The sequence below is a fragment of the Medicago truncatula genome, chromosome 6, assembly GCF_003473485.1.
Source record: "Medicago truncatula cultivar Jemalong A17 chromosome 6, MtrunA17r5.0-ANR, whole genome shotgun sequence".
NCBI classification, from domain to species: Eukaryota; Viridiplantae; Streptophyta; class Magnoliopsida; order Fabales; family Fabaceae; genus Medicago; species Medicago truncatula.
Genome location: NC_053047.1, coordinates 35652758 through 35672863, shown reverse-complemented (window position 1 = coordinate 35672863; position 20106 = coordinate 35652758). Strand labels below are relative to the sequence as shown.

The 20106-nt window shown below is 34.8% G+C and overlaps 3 protein-coding genes across 4 annotated transcripts; 1 reads left to right on the top strand and 2 right to left on the bottom strand.

Moving 5' to 3' along the window:
* Positions 1–928: 928 nt before the first annotated feature.
* Positions 929–7240, bottom strand: LOC11408985 (probable WRKY transcription factor 19). Of its 2 annotated transcripts, XM_039835251.1 has the most exons (6): positions 6313–7240; positions 5723–6109; positions 5244–5534; positions 4594–4875; positions 2705–2946; positions 929–1980 (listed from the first exon to the last, which is right to left on the bottom strand). In XM_039835251.1, the coding sequence occupies exons 2-5, from the start codon at positions 5957–5959 to the stop codon at positions 2707–2709; spliced, it is 1050 nt and encodes a 349-aa protein (XP_039691185.1). In that variant the 5' UTR covers positions 5960–6109; positions 6313–7240; the 3' UTR covers positions 929–1980; positions 2705–2706. The 2 variants fall into 2 exon arrangements, with proteins under 2 accessions (XP_039691185.1, XP_039691186.1); XM_039835252.1 differs by lacking the exons at positions 929–1980; positions 2705–2946 and having other exon boundaries at positions 4595–5150; positions 6313–7233.
* A 2703-nt stretch (positions 7241–9943) lies between these two features.
* Positions 9944–18355, top strand: LOC120580926 (uncharacterized). The gene is made up of 3 exons (XM_039835253.1): positions 9944–10265; positions 12200–12293; positions 17597–18355. The coding sequence occupies exons 1-3, from the start codon at positions 10181–10183 to the stop codon at positions 18150–18152; spliced, it is 735 nt and encodes a 244-aa protein (XP_039691187.1). The 5' UTR covers positions 9944–10180; the 3' UTR covers positions 18153–18355.
* On the bottom strand, positions 12921–17552 carry LOC11422817 (TMV resistance protein N). The gene is made up of 5 exons (XM_003620065.4): positions 16697–17552; positions 15359–16472; positions 14887–15177; positions 14018–14794; positions 12921–13943 (listed from the first exon to the last, which is right to left on the bottom strand). Exons 1-5 carry the CDS (start codon positions 17197–17199, stop codon positions 13431–13433), a joined length of 3198 nt encoding a protein of 1065 aa, XP_003620113.3. The 5' UTR covers positions 17200–17552; the 3' UTR covers positions 12921–13430.
* Positions 18356–20106: the final 1751 nt, after the last annotated feature.

Sequence of the window (20106 nt, the reverse complement as noted above, 5' to 3'; positions counted from 1 at the left end):
TGCCTCTAAAACAGAGGAAACTTCACAACAATAAAGACAGATTGAATGATTGAATTATTTAAATTCACATAGTGATTATTTCGTTTCCTTTATAAAAACAATAATTGACTTCATAGTGATTCTAGTGAGAAATTAACAATACAAAACATTATTTTACTAACAAATATTAAGACAAAATGTTTCAATTATGGAACATGGAAGGAAAGAGCTCATAAAACCATTATAAAAATCTACATGATTTCATTGAAAACATACGAAAGTTGGTTTTTATCCAACTAATGCAACTTGATTCATTATTCTACAAGCCCATTTATCAAACGTTTGCTAAATGCCTAACATCAAACGCTCTTTAAAAGCATACAAAATTAAAATTTAAGGCTTTCGAACATTTAAAGATACTATATAAAATAGTAGGTACATAATCAAAATAAAGGAGAGCAATGCATAATTCCTTTGCTATAGACATAGCATGAACTACCAAGGAATTAAGTTAGTAAACAAGCTCCAACAATTAGTAAACTATATCAACGACTCAAAGATGAAATTAACCTCACTTTTCATTACCTATGAACAATAGTTACAACTTATATACAAGGATTAAATTCCTGAGAACATACTATCACATATAACACTATCATCCCTTTCCTTTTGTTTTGTCGATGCAGAGTGAGATTTTAAAGCTTCGTATGTCATTTCTGCTCACCTTTAGACCAAAGATGTTGTGAATCCGGTTCTAAACAAAACCTTCACACCAATGCAATAAACAATGATGTGTGGAGCAAGTGATAGTGATAATCAATGAGAGCAAATGGTCTTCAAGCTAACAACAACAAAACAGCCTATGACTTGTGTATAGCAAAACCACACTAAGAGCTAACAAGCATAAACAAGATAAACGGTAAATGGAAAGAACAAAACACCGAACAAGATTGTTGACCCAGTTCAGCCAATGTGGCCTAATCTGGGGGAGAGAGCAGCTCTCCAATCCAATATGAGAAAGTGTTACAAAAGGTTACAAGAATTTAGCTTTCAAGCTTTACACATGAACAAACCCTAGATCTACCCTTTGGTATTTTCCCACTCTCACACTATGAACCCTAAATCCCAAGGTGATTACAATGTTTTTCCCAACCTAAGAAACACTCTCATCAAAGGCACACACCCCATAGGATCCCCTCTTTGATCTCCAAGTTTTCTCTCTTAAGTTCTCTTAAGGTTTTTTTTCAAAAAAGCACAAGAACACAATATATACTAGTCCTCCCCTGAAGAAATCGTGTCACGATTTCCCTAGATCGTGTCACGATCTGCAACGGTCCCCAGGTTGACCAGTCCTTATCAGAGATACTTAACCAGCAAGTTTCTGGATCGTGTCACGATTTCCCAAGATCGTGCCACGATTTTGCACCCTGCAAACTTGGCTCACGGCATCTCAGATCGTGTCACGATTGCTCTGTTCTTCCAGACCACAAATTTGAAGCCAATTCCAACAAAAGAGATACCAGCTTGAACATAAAACATGTCTCGATAGCATCATGCTCATGAACTACTGCAATCATCGTCTTCGCAATCCAATAATTTTCTCTTTTTACAAGGATCGGTGAATTGAATATCCGCCATGCTACTTTTCTGCTTTAATACATGGATTCCAAAATCTGTAACGAGTGTTGTCATCATCAAAGACCTGCATGTAATCTCTACATGGATCCATTCATTTTTCAGAAGTGCATTGTGCAGTATAGAATTGAACCGCATATCCTCCAGTTGAAGATCGTATAGATACGTATTATTCGGTTCTACCCCGATATTACTACCATGTCCAAGACCACTTTGACAGTCATAGTCTTTGATGAACAGATTGGGTCTTAATGAATGAAATTCACTGAGGGAGTACCAGAATTAAATACATTGGTGCTCAAACCACTCCAGAATCCTTGCAGATCCTGCCATACGAATGTTCGTATTTCCAGATATATGCAGCTCCTGTTAGTCATAAATAATTTATAAGATTACCAACATAAATTACAATATGCTATGAAATGTAAAATGAAATTTTTAAGCATGAAAATAAAAACTTATTTAGTAGCATTCTCCTGCAAAGAGGAAGTCAATGATTTGAGCCGAAGTTGTCGTACATTTGTAGTCAGGATGGAATTCAGCTTAACATTTTGGTTTGGCAATAATAGACCGCCCTCAATAGTAATCCATGACAATTTTGGCATCATGATAATACTACTAGACAACCAAAGGATTCCACGTGCCTCTACTTGTAAACTATGAAGACCAGTGAGATTTCGAAATGAAAATGGCAACTCTTCTATTGAAGTTCCCACCAAAACAAGTGATAAGATATTTTCCATCTCTCCTAATATTTGAGACTAGAACAACATGAGAGATCCAGTTGATAAAGAAAAGTTAACTTCATCGGTTGGAAACTCCTAAGCTTGCAGCAACCTTCAGCAACTAGGACTTGAAGTTTATTTAGGCAAACAGAATGGTGAATTGTAATTAAATTTATACATTTTTTAATTGAAAATATTTCTAAATTTCGGAGACCAGATATGTCAAGTATCCGTTTTAGACTTCCACAGTAGTCTAAATTTAACTCTTTCATATCTATGAACCTCTGCAAAAAGGAAAAAAAATGAATAACCTAAAAGCGACGCATTGACATACAAGATGATATAAACAGAACTATTACTCAAACCTTCAATGAGGAAGGTGACTCAAATGATTTAAGCAAACTTCATGTGAAGGATATCTATGCCATTCTAGAAATCTCAAATTATTTGGAAGATGTCCGGGATCTTTGGGAAAGAAGCCACTTTTAATGATCAAAGTTTTGAGGTTTTTTGTTTTCTTGAACGCATCTCCTTTCCATGCTACTTTTACGTCTCCAACATCCAATGACAGGTAATCCATACATATAATTTCAATTCTGCTTGTTCCCTTGAAGCACACACAAAAAAAAAAAACACAAATCAGAAGAAATCTATCACTAAGTAATCAAAAGAGATAAATCAAGGATAAAGAAACAGTTTTCTATGAATCGGGGAAGTATTGTGAAATCATTCAGTCAATTCAGATGACGTAGGACGACTATTAGGTAACTTGGATATGGTGAGTTTCTTAGGACAATAATTAGTTCGTATGTACTGTGATGGACATCTCTTCCATTCCAACATCCAATAGTGAATTTACTTTTAGCCATCGAGACTCAAGTCCAACAGGATATTAATCCGTAACATGTAAAGGAACGCGACTGATTTTGTTGGAGACATCTTTGATTAGTCAATCTATCTACAGAAAAAAAAAAATTGATCTAAGCATATATTGAATCTTTCTTTGATTGGTGAATCTAAAGCCAAAGAAAGAAACAAAAGATTAGACGGAAAAAAAGAGTGGCGTGAAGTGGGGGTAACTTCATTTCTTGAATAAAAATCAAGGATCAAAACAATTATGATCTAATCCAGAATGTAGGATCACTCTCAATCACATCACCAAACTCATAATAGTTCTCGTACTTGTTTTCTATTTTTTCATTTATGCAGCGGAGGCGAAAAATAATTAGGGATACTAAAATTACTTTCAGTCCTGCCGCCCCTTATCTGCTTGACACAGTTGATCATTGAATCATCGTTCACAATGTCATCTAATGAATGCATTTCTGGATCTCGAAGAAATGAAAACTGTACATTAACACTTTCATAGGCATGACAATAATTCCATTCATTGTTTCTATTACACAAATTCTGTCAAAACTTGCATGTCCATGAGTATATGCTTTTGCACCAATGGGTAGTTCTATGATTGGCCTGAACTTTTTTGAATGGTAGTTAGTCGTCATCATCATCATCACCAAGAACATCATCATCATCATCATCTAATTCTTGCTTTTTATAAGGATTGGTGAACTGAATATCCTCCATGCTGCTTTCTTGTTTGAATATATGCATTCGACTTTCCTTAAGGTCAAATGGCATGATCGAAAAATCATACCTAACCACCGCATGGTTCCATTCACTTTTTAAAAGTACTTCATCCATTCTTACCATGTCTTGTAGTGGCAAACAAAATAGATATGTATGATCGGGTTCTATAGTGAAATAAGGAGGATGAGATGGACAGTCAAGAGCGCATTCAATGCCATTGAGGAATATTTTAAAAATGGAGAAAATAGATGAAAAGTTTGTGTTATATTTATGGCCAGTAGTACAGAAGAGAGCAATGGAAGGGAGCTTGTTATGAAACCAGAAAGAAATTGTTTGTCTCGTGCTCTGGTGCTTAAACGACTCTGGAATCCTCAAAGTTCCGGTCAAACAAAACATGATGTCTCCAACTTCATGCAGTTCCTATTAGTCATACTATGAAGCACGAACACTCCTCGGATTAGGCCTGTCCCGGTGTCGGACACGTGTCGTGTCCGACACCGACACTTGTAATTACACTGAATTATGTGATTTTTCAAATTATTAGCTTTGTCGGCGTGTCAGTGTCCGTGTCCATATCCGTGCTTCATACTCATAAAGAACTTGTAAGTTTACAAATATAAAGTATGCTATGAAAGATTAAGTTAAATACAAGAAAAAACAAAACCTGATTCAGTAGCATGTTTCTACATGAGGAACTTGATGATTTACAATTCAATGCAGACAAGCATTTTAAATTTGGCGGAAACCATCTAATTTCTTGAAGACATTCCGGAAGAATTGTGAAATTACTCTTCAATAAGTCTAAGTGTGTCATATTGGCAAACCACTTGAGAATTATTGGAAAAGATTCATCTGTTCGGTTGCATTTTCTATGCACAAGAGATTGTACATTTGTGGACACCATGGGACTTGGTTTATCACTCTGGTTTGGCAACAGATGATAACCCTGAACATCAATCCAAGACAATTTTGGCATCATCAGAATATTACTTGGTAACCTAAGAAACATTCCAAATCCATGTAGTCGTAAATTATGGTAATTTTTTTATGAGCGTTCAAGATTTTAAGCTTATTCAGGAACCCAATAGAATCATGAATCGTAAGTAGATTATTACATCTTTCAAATGAAAATTCCTTCAAATTTTGGAGACCAGATATGTCAGTTATTTCTGTTAAACATTTAGAATCGTCTAAACCTAAAACTGTCATACCTATGAACATCTGCAACAAAGAAAAATAAAAATAAAAAAGTAAAAAATGGATAGTCAGAAGGTAATTTTTTTGTCTACAAGACGATGAAGATGAAATCATTACCCTTTCCTTCAAAGAGTTAGCCAACTTAAATGATGTAAGGCCACTGTTTGGTAACTTGCATAAGGAAATATTCTTTGGAAGAAAATCAGATTGTATTTCATGTAAAGGAAATGCATGCCATTCCAATACTCTTAAACTATTTGGAAGATGTACATGAGGGTTGAAAAAGAAACTAGTTTTAACAACAAGTGTTTTGAGGTTTTTCATCTTCTTGAATTCATCTCCTTTCCATTCTACTATTTCTTCAGGTAATGCAAAATCCAAATGTATAATTTCAATCTGACTTGTCCCCTGCAAAAAGCACAAATCAACCATAACACATATGTATGTGTTACAAATTTACGTACACTTCCTTATTGAAATTTTCATGTTAAAAGGGAATAAAAAGTTTAACATGAGCATTAGTAGCACTAATATTCAAAAGAGATTAATTGAGCTTAAAAATAAAACGAGGAAAAAAAGGTCTATGTTAGTCTTACTGAATTTCCTTCTAAAACTTGAAATATATCTTCATAGAACCACAACCTGTTGCGCTTCCCAGGCTCTTTTGGTGATTCTTGTCGTACAATTTCTTTACCCATGTCTTCTATCAAGTCATGTAATGTTACATAACCCCGAGGACAAATTTTTAGAAGAGATTTTTTAACCAACACTCCAATATGATATTTCATGCATTGACCATAATGAGCACATAACATATATTCCTCCAGGTCCATAGATCCCTATCATCTTGACTTTGTCATTAAATCCAACAGCTAGAAGTGAATTTACTATTGGGACTCGACACTGCAGGCCAACAGGGTAATCAACAACATGTAAAGGGACACGACTAATCTTGTTGAATAAACTCGAATTCATATCCATTCCTGCCCAATAAGATAAGTTTGAGTAAATTAAAATCCCTTCAAATCAATGTATTGATATATTCATTCTTTTTTGGCATACAAATAACTAAAACTTGTTCAATTATAAAACACTTCTTTCCTAGGTAATCTTTAAGATGAAATTACTATCCAGAGATTATAGAAAAATTACATATATAATGAATAATATGAGTGAAGTGGGATACCTAGGATTGAAATGGTGGCCGGACAAGTTAGCTGCTTGGTTGACAGCCATCTTCCAATTATTCAGCCTCTTCATGTTGTCATTGTACTTTTCTTTGTTATTTTGGAACCTCTCTTCATAACTCCCAGTTTGATGCCGCACCTGAGAATGTTCAATCATAGAAAATAGGCAGAACTAAGCAACCCTTTGCCTTGAAGCAGTGAATAATGTGGACAAGTTCGTCCAAACAAAATGAAGAAGAAGTATAGTTGATAGAGAAGATTGGAATGAAAATCCTGGACTCTTCAATGGCCTTGAGAGTGATGGTGTGATTTCGTCCCCTCGTTAAAGCTCCGTATCATCAATGAAGGTGTGGACTCTGTTGAAATTTGGGGCCTAACTCATCCTTACAAAACCGGCTTGTAAGGTGAGGATTGCCTCCTCTTTATAAACTCTTATCAAGAGTTTTATCTATCCGATGTGGGACATGGGTTTTTCCCAATAGACTCCACCTCCACATAGAGCGTTGTAGAGTGTTATAAAACATGTCATCCATTGAAGGAATGAGAGAAAAGTGAATAACTCTTTTGTATTGATGAAGATAGAAAGTTACAAATGAGTAAAAGTGTCCCTCTAATATGTCACTAATCTATATCTCTAATATAGAGATTTTCAGTAAAACCATAGCGAGTGTCAGTGGTGAATCCATGAGAGAAGGAAGAGAAAGAGGAAGATGATTGGAACATACACATAGGGAAAAATAATGGAAGTAAGAGTATGGGAGTAAGAGCATGGATGAGTGTCTAGGATCTCAAAACAAGTCAAGAAACGAGACTAATGAAATTGGCAACACGGTTGCACTTTAGAGGATCCACTGACCAAAGACCGTTGTGAGTTAAACTTCCTTCCCATTTCCTATCTTACCAAATACAAAAGAAAAGACAAATCAACTTTCTTTATTATAAGCACAAGTGAAAATCCAAAGAAGTTGGATGAGTCGTGTTATTTAGATGGTTAGTTCACTTTAAACAAACACGTGATTAATTATGTTTAGAGATTGGTTAATTAATATAATAAAGTGTCCTAATTTATTGAACAAAATATTGGTGCATATCTTTTAAATTCTTCAACTTAATTATTCTCCTACTTAAAACACATCTACAGAATACAAAAAAAAAAAATAAATAAATAAAATAGTTTTTGAGTCACATGAAAAATAAAATAATAGAAATTTGGTTGGTGTGTGGTTAACTTGGTGGCCAGAAATATTCCATAACCGTGTTTTGTTGGAAATATTTCATTGTCATCGATTCCATTGGGTAAGCTGTTCTCATAGCATTATCATCAATTTTCAATCATTGAATACACCGTGCGTTGTTTGAAACTGAGAAATGTGTCTACAAGCATGTAATCTTTGTCCAAAAGTATCTCCCCAAAATAAAAAATATAAATGGTATTTTCACAATTAAAAATATATTAATCATCCCCTTGAACTTAGCTCAGTTGGTAGGGATATTGCATATTATATGCAGGAGCCGGGTTTCGAACCCCGGACACTCCACTTCTCCACAATTAAATTGTGTGAGCTCTAGCCACTAGGCTACTTGACCAAAAAAAAAATATATATATATATATATTAATCATAAACATTCATTTATTAGATTTTTTTTAGATGAGACTGGTCATAGTTGACCTTTTTTGTTGTAATAAGGTTCAGGCCTCCGCTTTGCATTTTAATTTCTCTTTCTTTGATAAAAAAAAAAATTAATTCTACAAAATTCTCTATATTAAATTGCAAAGCAGAAGTAGGCATGAACCTTGCAACATATAAGCAGGTCAATTATGACCAAACTCCAAAAAAAAAAATTCTCTATATTTTCACCTCCTCTCATTGAAAGTCCTTCCCTCCCTCCACTTTAACTCGAAAATAAAGCCAGCAGAAGGGTCTCTGTCATCAAGTATGATTGTGCAAAGTCATTTTCTATATTTACATCTCCTACCCCTCCATAGTCCATTCTCTATGTTTAAAATCTTTAAATTAATCATGTGTTGTGTTATTTGCTAAATGTATAAATTCTTATTTGCTTAATGTATTTTACCCCTTATTTGCTTAATGTAGACAAAAAAATAATTAACTCATGCACATGCATACATATAGCTGTCAAAATGGGTCAGGCCCATCGGGCTGGCCCTTTGGTCCTCTATTTTAGTGTGGGCTGGACCGTAAAAAAGGCACGAAAAAAACGACCCTATCTTTTTGGGCCAGCCCTCGGGACTTGCATTTTAGATGGGCTGGCCTGGACTGGGCCGCCGGGCTTGCGGCCGACCCTTAAAAAAAAAGATAGTTTATATATAGTTTTGTTAGGTAAGACAAAATTATTTTATTATGTAATATTGAATTTTGTTATCTTCAAGGTTCACTTTGTAAGTTATGATAAGTACTTTACTTTTGCATTGATTCTTTTGTGTTATGTATCCTTATGGATGTTGATTTCATTGACGTTCTATATATAATTTAACTAAGTTTACGAAGACATGTGATTTATTTGATGTATACTAATTTATGTAATATGTTTCTATTAAAATCAAATATGTGATATTTAGCTTTATTGTTCTTTCCATTGATTTTTTTCCAAAAAAAAACAAAATAATACATTTTGAAATATGGGCGGGGCTGGCCCATTGGGCAGTGTAGCCCACTCCTAATTGGGCTGGGCTCAATTTTGGTAGCCCATGAATCAAGTGGGCCGACCCACTAAGACCCATTTATATGAGCTGGCCCACCGGACTGAGGCGGACTGGATCGGACCGACCTATTTGACAGCTCTATGCATACATTTTTAAGACTAAACTTGAAGTGACCATTTAACTATATCTATAACACACTTAAATATACGATTTCATAACAGTTTAAAATTTAATAGCAAAACAAGCTACGCAAACACAGTCAGGCAACTGAAAATTATAACATATTTGCTCATTAGTTTATCATACTGCATCTGTTGTTTTAGAGAATAAAAAGTTTTGACGAAACAGGTATCAACCAAAAAATAGACCTAAAACACGAGTACATGGATCGAAAGAGTTTTCGTGTGGATTGCACGAATAGGTTATTTAATCCACAATATATCTTTGTTCAGTGCCTTCAATTGTAATTTCAAATGAGGTAGATCGGATTGAAAACAGCTTGCATATTTGATTATATATGAGGATTGAGGGATGTGCTACGGATTGGTCTTGAATGTTGTAGTTTGTATAGAGAGGGACAGCTTTACCGTGGTAGTTGGCTTTTTTTGTTAACCCTCTGGTTCTTAAAGAGTCGGGCGTTAGTAATCCGGAGTTTGACCGCGGGGTAAATAAAGTCTTATAAAAAATTATTGCACCAATAAATTGTAATATCCCGCATGTAAAAATTCAGTATCAGTTATTTTAACTTTGAAATCTTTTTTTCAGGGAAGGACAAAATGGTAATTGTGCATAAGACTTTTCAGGACTGAAACATATTATTTCAACGGACTATGGGGAATGAAATATTTTGCTTAAAACTTTTACGATATTTTATCGGATATTCTAGTTTGAAAAAGAGTGTAAAAAAAGGGCATTTTGGTCATTTCAACCTAAGGATACAAATAAGACAATAATTTCTACACTTTTTTCCATCTTTCTCTCTCTCCAAATTTCAGATTTTTCTTCTCTCTTCCTCTCTAGCTCACGTCTTCTCTTCCTCTCCTCACCCAATCCATCAAAAACCATTAATTCTTCATGAAATCATCATGAAAATTGTTTAAGAGTGTCCCTTGTAGTGATTAGACCAAGAAGTTCAAGGTTTGAAGTGGAATCTCAAGTGGGAAGCTTATTCTAGTAAGAGTTTAATTCAAATAAGGTTAATTATGGATGCCCTTATGGTTGAGCGTGAAGTTGATAAATGTTTGAAATGCAAAAGTGAGACGAGCCTATGCCATTTTAAAGGATTAAGGTGAGTTCCTTTAGCTTAGAACCCACCTTTGGGGATCAATTATGATTATGTTACTTTATTTTTTTGGTTACAATGGTAAAAGAAACAAAGAAAAAAAACAAGAGAGAAATTAAGTTCTTAGGAAGCAAGTTCCCACAGCGTCATCTTTAATCTTGACAATAAGATCATGAGGGGGATTGTGGTGCTCCGTGAATTCTTCAGTGGACGAGGCGCCAAGCTTAGCCATGAAGTCGGCACAATGATTTCCTTCCCTAAGAGTATGAAGGATAGTGAAATTGTTTGAAGCTAATATCTCCTTGATATCTTGAATGAGCACTGCATAGGCATGGAATCTGGGTATTGCGGCTGTAATGAGGCTGATGGCAATCTGAGAATCCGAAAAACAGGCTAATTCTTCAATGCCCATGCTTGCTGCGAGTGTGAGGCCGTGGAAAATGGCTGTGAGTTCAGCGTGCAGGATGCACGTAGAGTCTTGTATAAATCCGGAAAAAGCCTTCAGAAAAAGTCCCGCATTGTTGCGTATTATTCCTCCAAAGCCAGCTCGGATAGGTGTGCCAAGGCAGCTGCCATCGACATTGAGAATGATACAACTTTGGTTACTGTTATTCCATTTAATCCAGCGGTCCGATACAGCAGTTGTGGCAGTTTGGAAGCTCTTCATGACAGTTTCTGCAGTGCGCTGCAGTTTACTTTATTGAGATAACATGAATAATTAGACCATTTTTAGAATTACTCGCCGATTGTGCAAGCATGACTATCATGCCATATGAATAGTAGAATAATTATTTTTGAATTAGGTATCCTTATTTGTTTATTCTAAAATCTCATTCATGTTAATAAGTATGTTTATGCTAGTATAAATGTTGGAGGGAAATTCTATCAACGCAATTGATGTATATAATTATAGTAATGATTTGAAAGAAAATTGAAATGAGTAACATGCTCATAGAAAGAAAGAAAAAAAAAATTGAGAAAATCTCCGTTTGCTACAACGAAGAGATAATGTAGTCTATGAGGTACGGCTCATAGTAACGAATGCAAAATCTCCGTTTGCTACAACGAAGAGATAATGTAGCCTATGATGTACGGCTCATAGTAACAAATGCGAAGACTCCGTTTGCTACAACGAAGAGATAATGTAGCCTATGAGGTACGGCTCATAGTAACAAATGTGAAAACTCCGTTTGCTACAACAAAGAGATAATGTAGCCTATGAGGTACAGCTCATAGTAACAAATTGAGAAGAAAAAAAAAACTCTGTTCGCCACAACGAAGAGATAATGTGGTCCAAATGCACAGTAAAATTTGTAGTTAATGATATGAAACTTAAGTCAAGAATTATTCGAATAATATTTCAAAAACTTATATTTTTCAATTATGGAACCAATGAAAAAATAAATAAAAAAATAAGTACCCTCCAACATGAATACTAACATAGCATAAACATATTAACATGAAAGTTATGTTTAGAATGAATTACTATGAAGCATTATTTCATTGGGTATTTTACCAATCGTTGAAAATGAGGAATTTTAGTTATGTAACTTCGGTTTAGTTTAGCCGAAACTAGTTGTTATCAGAATAAAAAAAAAAAATCAGAGACATACTCAGATAAGCATGTCAAAGTATAAGTTATACCAGAATACGATATATTGGATATATAATTGTGATTATTATTATGATTATGGTGATTATGCTTATGATTGAAGTTTTGAGTATGACAATGTTTATGATATAATCAAAATAGTATTTCAGACAGCGATTTTAGTTATCCCCTAATCGCTCAGTTATGCATAATGAAATCATATAAACCCGAAATGGGTTGAGTTTAGTAACAGATGGCGATCCTAGGTTCCCCGAGATTGCCTACAGTCTAGTATAGGTGGAACTCACTGAGACATTTTGTCTCAGCCCAATCCTTTTTATTTATTTCAGATGTACAAGTTATTATACAACATGATGGTTCGTGATGAAGAAGTAGAAGTCGCTGAAAGTTTCACGTCAGTAGTGTTAGTGTTATTTCAGAGGTATATAAGACGAGAATTTTCTATATATTATTCCGAGGAAATTTTTATTATTGTAATTTTAATGTATCCAATGCCAATTTTAACATACATGCTAGATATCATAGGAAATTTCTAGTAGGGGTGTTACATAAATCGAGCCCGAATTTTCCCGAACGATTCGTTGTTGATGATTCTCGCTAAACCATTGAGTTCAATCATTTGTTTGTGGTAGTTGAGCTTTTGTTGCTACAGCAAGTTTCATATGTACAGTACTGTTTAATTACAATGGCAGGAGTTAAATATCCCTCCTAAAAAATGGCATGAGTTAAATATGAGGGATGGAGTTACAACACAAGAGAGAGTTGATGACGTAATATTATGAAATAAAGTTTGGTGTTTTGGATAAAATGGTAATTTGAAGGAAATCCGACGACTATACAAGTTACAACTCATTCGCAGGGATAACACGAAATTTTATCTCGTGCACTTTAGCATTTTTCAAAACACAATATTCATGACAGAGCCTTTAAAAAAACATGAGAAATGTATAAACCTCGGTAAGCCCTTCCACAGGTAACATCCTACTATAAACAAAATACAAAACCAAAACTAAATAATCAGAGAAAGAAAATTAAAAATTATAACAAATAAAGAATAATAGTACCATTGTATTAAACTAAATAAGCTTGAATAGATTCATACCGTCTCTTTCAATGCAATTAAAAGTAAAGCTTCTGTCAAGCTGACAAATTTACAAATGTACTATTGTTGCATATACAAGAAGTGAATTAAAGCATCAGATCCTAATTATGAGTGTCGAAACATGTATTCCGAGAGGATATCAAGTCAAAAAGGTTGAACACACAACATTGACAATCTCAGTAAGGCCTTCTAACATTGACATCAGTTGTGACCCTAATTAGTTTTGATACCTTCGAAGTTGAGTCATAATTCTCATATCTCCAAACGAATGCAATGCTGGGCTAGAAGAAATGATATCAACTATATACATGACCAATTTCACATCCATGGCAACTTATCCATTCATTGTCACATCAAAAGCACAAGTTTTAACAAAACCTTGCATCTCTATGAATGAATCTATGATTTTCCACCAAGGAATGATTCATGATTATGAGTCTCAATCCAATCCAGAGTCTAAATCCAAGAAGCTTGAACAACTTCGGAATTTAGTTTGTAAGGATCAGTGAATCGAATATCATTCATGCTGCTTTTCTGCTTGAATACATGAATTCCACAATTTGTAAGGAGTGACTTCATCATCGAGCCATCACACCTAACCTCTACACGGATCCATTCATCTTTTGAAAGTGCTTCATCCAAATTATAATTGAGTTCTTTGTCTTGCAATTGCATATCCAGTAGATAAGTATGGTCCGGTTTCACCTCGATTAAAGTAGGATGATATTTATTTGTTCTGTTCCATCGATGATCAAGAGCCCATGCAACGCCATTGACTCTTAACGAAAGAAAGTGACTGTCAGGGAGCTTGTTATTTATGGATTTAGTAGCAAAGAAGATAGCCATGGAAGGGAACTTTTCACGAAACCAGAAAGTAATTGATGGTCCCTTGCTTTGGTGCTCAAACCACTCTGGAATCCTTTCTGTTCCTGCCCAACGAAAATCTGTGCTTCCAGCCTCATGCAGTTCCTGTTAGTCATAAGTACTTCATAAAGTTCTGTTTGGCATTATAAATTATGAAATATTAAGAAGAAGAAAAAAACCTGATTCAGTAGCTTCCATCTACACAAGTAAGTCAGAGATTCACAGCGCAATGCAGACACATGTTTTAAATTTGGCGGAATCCCCCTAATTTCTTGAAGAGACTTACAATTATCCAATTCAAGGCTCTGTAAAAAGTTGCATTCTTTGAGGCATTCCGGAAGGATTGTAAAATTACTCCCTGATAGGACTAAATCTTTCACATTAGTAATTTGACTGAGAACTATCGGAAGAAATTCCACTGACAACTTGCACCGAAGAAACTGTACGCACGAAGACATCGTAGTAGAACATAGTTTATCATTGTCTTTTTGAAATAAGAGACATCCATAAGCTTCAATACGTGCCAAATTGGGCATCATTAGAATGCCAAATGGTAACCTAACATTTCTACTACCCCATATTAGTAACCTATGAAGCCCAGAGAGATTTCGAAATGAATATGGGAGTTCTTCTATGAAAGTGCCCCTCAAAAGAATCCGTGTTACATTTTTAATCTCTCCTAATATTTCAGGAAAACTTTTGAGACTCGTACAATAAGAAAGCTCCAATTCATGAAGAGAGGTGAGCTTCATTGGTGGAAAACTTGTGAGCTTGCTGCAACGCTTAGCATTCAAGATTTTGAGTTTATTTAATAACCCAACAGAATTGTGTACTGTAATTAAATTCTTACAACATTGAAATGAAAATGTTTCTAAATTTGGGAGACCGGATACATTATGTATTCTTATTAAGCACTGACAGTGGTCTAAAATTAACTCTCTCATATTCACAAATTTCTGCAAAAACAAACAAACATATAATCATAAAAAATCATGAATAACATAAACGATGGCATACAACATGAGAGAAATGAATTCATAACACATACCTTTATTGAATCATGCAATTCAAATGATGTAAAGCAGCTTTCACGTAACTTGCATATGGAAAGTTTCTTCTGCCAAAAAATTGATGGTGAATCTTGTGAAGGATAACTACGCCATTCCAGTACTCTTAAATTATTTGGAAGATGCTCAAGACCTTTGGAAAAGCGACCTCTTTTAATAATAAAAGTTTTGAGGTTTTCCATCTTCTTTAATTCATCTCCTTTCCATTCTACCACTTCTTCTTCCTTAGACAATGGGGATTCCATATATATAATTTCAATTTTACTGGTCCCCTTTAAATACAACGTACAAGTTAAACGAAATACACGTGTATGGTACAATTTCAACACATTTATGTACAGAAATTTACATTTATAAGAGAACAAAAAGATGTAACATAGGCATTGGCAGCAGATGGAACAGGGACAAAATAAAGGTTAAAGACTAAAAAACATCTATACCAGTCTTACTCACCAAATTTTCTTCTAAAACTTGGACTATGTCTTTATGGAACCATAATCTACTCCGTTTCCCAGGCTCTTTTGGTGATTCTTGTCGAACAATTTCTTTACCCATCTCCTCTATCAAGTCATGTAATGTCACATAAGTACAACCACATTGTCTATAAATCTTTATTAGACATTTCTCGATCAACACTCTAATATGATATTTCATGCATTCACCGTAATGAGCATAGAGAATATCTTCAACCTCTGCTAATATATATCCTCTGAAACAACAAGCAATGTCGAGAAAAACACTTTGCTCATCTTTCTCCAAACTATCAAAGCTCACTTTAAGTATCTTCAGGACCTCTTTATGAGGAATCCTTTCATACCGATCTAATGTAGATTTCCACTCATCTTTATGCTTTCCAAACAAGCTAGAACCAACTACTTCTAAAGCCAATGGAAGGCCAGAGGCATAAGTAACTGCACGGTTTAAAATGTGCTCATAACTTGAATCAACTTTATTATTTTTAAATGCCTTCCATTTCAGCAACTCTAGAGCTTCTTCCTTATTTAACCCATCTAGTTCATAAGTTCTCTCAATCCCATGACATGCTAGCAAATGTTTGTCTCGAGTTGTAACGACAACCCGACTACCATGACCAAGCCAATTAGGGTCTCCAGCCAAAACCTTCAACTGTTTTAGTTCATCAACGTCATCGAGAATCAAAAGAACCTTCTTTAGTCGTAGCCTTTCCTTTATTATTGGTATTCCTTCACTTACATGTCCAAACTTAACGCTCAAACCAACTGTTTTAGAAAGGAGTTTTTCTTGGAGATCTTCTAAGCCATGTTTAGCTGAAATTTCTCTCACATTATGAAGAAAACACAAACATTCAAATTGATCGGCAATAAAATTATAAATTGCTTGTGCAAGTGTTGTTTTACCCGACCCTCCCATCCCATAAATCCCGACCAAGCAGACCGCATCATTGGAACCAACATCCAGAAGTGATTTTATTTGTAGCAATCGAGACTCTATTCCAACCGGGTAATCCGCAACATGTAAAGGAGTACGATTTATCTTGTTCGATACTTCTTTAACTATCTTTGTAATAATCTCATACTCATATTCATTCCTAACCAATAAAATAAGTTTGAATAGTATCACAATCACATCTATGCATTGATATAATTACAAGCAAAGTTGTTTTGATAAACAATGAGCTAACTTGTTCCACATAAAAGGAAAAAAAAAATATTTATACTCTTTACCATTTAAAAGAAATGATTTTACAAATGAAAATTTAAAAAAGAGACTAAAAAACAAACGGCAAAACAGGAGTGGAGTCAAGTGGGGTACCCAAGATTGAAATGGTGGCCAGAAAAGTTAGCTGCTTTGTTAAGAGCACATTTCCATTTTAGCAACCTATCCATGTCATCCTTTTGATTTTGGAACTTCACTTCTTGCTTAGCTATTGCTTCACCAAAACATTCGGTTTGATGTCGAATGTGAGAAGGATCCACACCATAGAAAACAGGCAAAACCAAACATCCCTTTGTGTTGAAGCAGTCAATGATGTGGACAAGTTCGTCCAAGCAAAACGAAGAAGAGGCATAGTTGATGGAAAACACAGGGATGAAAATCCTAGATTCTTCAATGGCTTTTACGAGTGACGGTGATATTTCGTCACCTCCTTGAAGCTCCCTATCATCAATAAAAGTGTGGATTCCACAGTCACGAAGAGCTTTGTAGAGATTTCCAGTGAAACCGAAACGAGTGTCACTGCCTCTGAAGCTGAGAAAGACATCGTATGTGAAGCCATAGGAGAAAGAAGTAGAAGAAGAAGGTGGTTGCAAAGCCATGAAAATAGAGAAAAATAGAGAATCAAAAAGAAAATGAATGAATAATGTGATAATGGTCAACGGTTATACTTTGGAGAATCCGTATGTGATATATGACCAATGACCATTCCGAAACTTCCTTCATATGTTCTCTCTCTTTCGTGATCAATAATAATTTAATAATCAACTTTGTATGTCACGAAGTTGGTTTAAAAATTACACAATCATGGTTTGTTTGTATAGGTTGCAGATAAAGTTTTGATCTACTCCCTCCGTCAATATTTATAATACCTTTTGTCATTTTTTATGGATATCAAGAAAAAGTCAAGCAGTGCAATTAATGTATCAAATTTATCTATGATTATTCTAAATTATCTTTTTATGTATGGATGCATCAACGGTTGACTTTTATATTTAGGGAGCTTCTATCAGTTATTGACACCTTTGGGAACAAAAACAGGGTTAAACCTGTGAGGGTTGGATCTATGTTAGACTCTGTCTTAAAGGAACCTACTACAAGGGAAGAAAGGGCCTCTCAGTTCAAGTCACCAAACACAGACTCACTCTTGTTGTCCTTGGATTCGGGGAGGCGTTTATCTCCACCCTTGGAGAATGATGTAATTGTTGTTGTTCCCTCAACTTCTACTCTTGTTACTGGTTTGCCTGGTTTGGATAGCACACTCCCGCATTGTGCTCTGCATCAACCTATCACAACTTACCACACCTCTCTAACATCAGACAAACTTCCGGTTTTGGAACCAGTGCATGCTGCAAATGTTTGTTCTTCTGAAGCTCAGAGAAGTGTGGACATTTTACAAAAGTTTTGGGGGATTATACTAATGGAGAGCATGATTCTAGCCTTGTCTGTCTGGCAACAACCAAGAACAAAAAGGAAAAAAAGCAGAAAAATAGACAAGTTTCACCGAAGAGCACAAGTAGTAAGCACATATAAACTCGTTCTAAAAAGGGTGTAGTCAAAAGTAATCCTAAATATTTGTGACTGTATTTGTTGTTTGACAGTTTCCTTTCTTTGGTTTACTAGCAAAGCTATGCTTCTCGCCCTTTCTTTTATCAGAGACATTTTGGTCTCCATTTTTAGATTCTCTCATTAATACTGTAATAGGGTGCAGACCCACTCCTGCCGATTTTAATGCATTTCTTAGCCTTTATCAAAAAAGGTACAGTCGTTTAATTCAGCCAATCAAATTTCAAGTCATGACACGTCAGATGTAGGACAAATTTTAATATGGACCACTTGCTCCATATGTCCCATCATGGACAAGTTTATTTCATGATCTTAAAGGTTAGATTTACTTGGTCTCTATATTATTGTGGTACGTCATCTACACATGATTTTTCTTCTAGTACCAATTCGCTCTCCTTTTATTTCCCTTTTTTTATTTATCCATATTGTTGTGTATGCCTTAAATTTGAGATTCTGAGAAAACTCATAATCGTGACACGATTATGAATGGCGTGACACGATTTTGTTGGCAGAACGTATGGTTTCTGCTGAAGGAAAATTGTGGCACGATTTGTGCAGGCGTGATGCGATTTATGGATAAGGTTGTCGTACCTTGGGTCGTACTCATCAATCGTGACACGATTTTGGATGGCGCGACGCTATTTTGTCAGTCACTGTGTACTATTTAAGTGTTTCAGCTCATTTTTGAAGGGAGAGGAGAGAGAGAACTTCAAGAGAGGAAAACTTGGAAAATCAAAGGAGTTAACTTTAGGGTTGAGGGTCTTTGATTAGAGTTCTCTTGGGTTGGGAAACATTGTAAACACCTTGGGTGAGTGAAAATCATTGAGTGTCTTGTTCATTGGTGAGAATGGGAAAATGGGTAGAAATTAGGGTTGTTCTTTGTGAGCTTGTTTAAGCTAATTTCTTGTAACCCATTTGTATTTCTTTGTAAGAACTCATTGATAGTGGATTGGAGAGATCAATCTCTCCCCCAGAGTAGGTCAAGTTGGACCGAATTGTGTGAACATTTCTTGGTATGTTTTGTTTTATCTTCTCCCTTTATCTTTTGCTTGTGGTTATGTGCTTTTCACTTTGATTCCTATATTAGATCTATGTGTTGTTATTGTCGTTATTGCTTGTGTTTACTTTGATATTGGTTACTACTTTCCTTTGCTCCACACGTCATAGTTTGTATTGGTGTGATTTTGAGACCGAATTCACAACACATATGCTATCTCTTCCAGATATTTATGAAATCAACATCTTCATCTTCTTCATCATTTATTCATCAACTTATTCATCATCTTCATGACAGAAAAAAAAAAAACCCAAAAAATTAAAAAAAAATGAAATTAAATAATAAAAAAAACATTATAGTTAAATACATTGCCATAAAAACACTTCTAATTTCAATTCCTCTTTATTTACATCACAAAGCCTCATACATGATAACTGTTCCCGTCTCTTAAACTAGCTACTACATATTCTTTGCCCATTTTTTCTAATCTCTATCAAATACTCTAATTGAAAACACATTGATGACATTCAAGGATAAACCTTGAATTTAGCTTTTCTTTAGAGTACAAATGCCCAGTCCCTTCTTCTTAGCTTAGATGCACACCAGATACTAATTCTAATTCTATACTAATTTTATTCTGATTTAATTTTTTACAGTCCTTCTTTTTTTAACAAACAATTGCAGTCCTTGTATGTTATAACAATTGCAACATATACATAGAGTTTTAAGATATAGCTTTAACATGAATTTAACTTTTTCTTCGTTACTCAAATGCACAATCCTTATATGCTTGAACAATTGCAACGTATACTGTTAACTAAAATATAGTTTTTTTATTTATCTTTTATTTGTAGCTGATAAATAACACTATGGTAATTCCAGTTTTTCTTATCTATTTCATTTTTGTTTTTAAAAAAATCAACATTATAGAAGGAAAAAAAAAAGG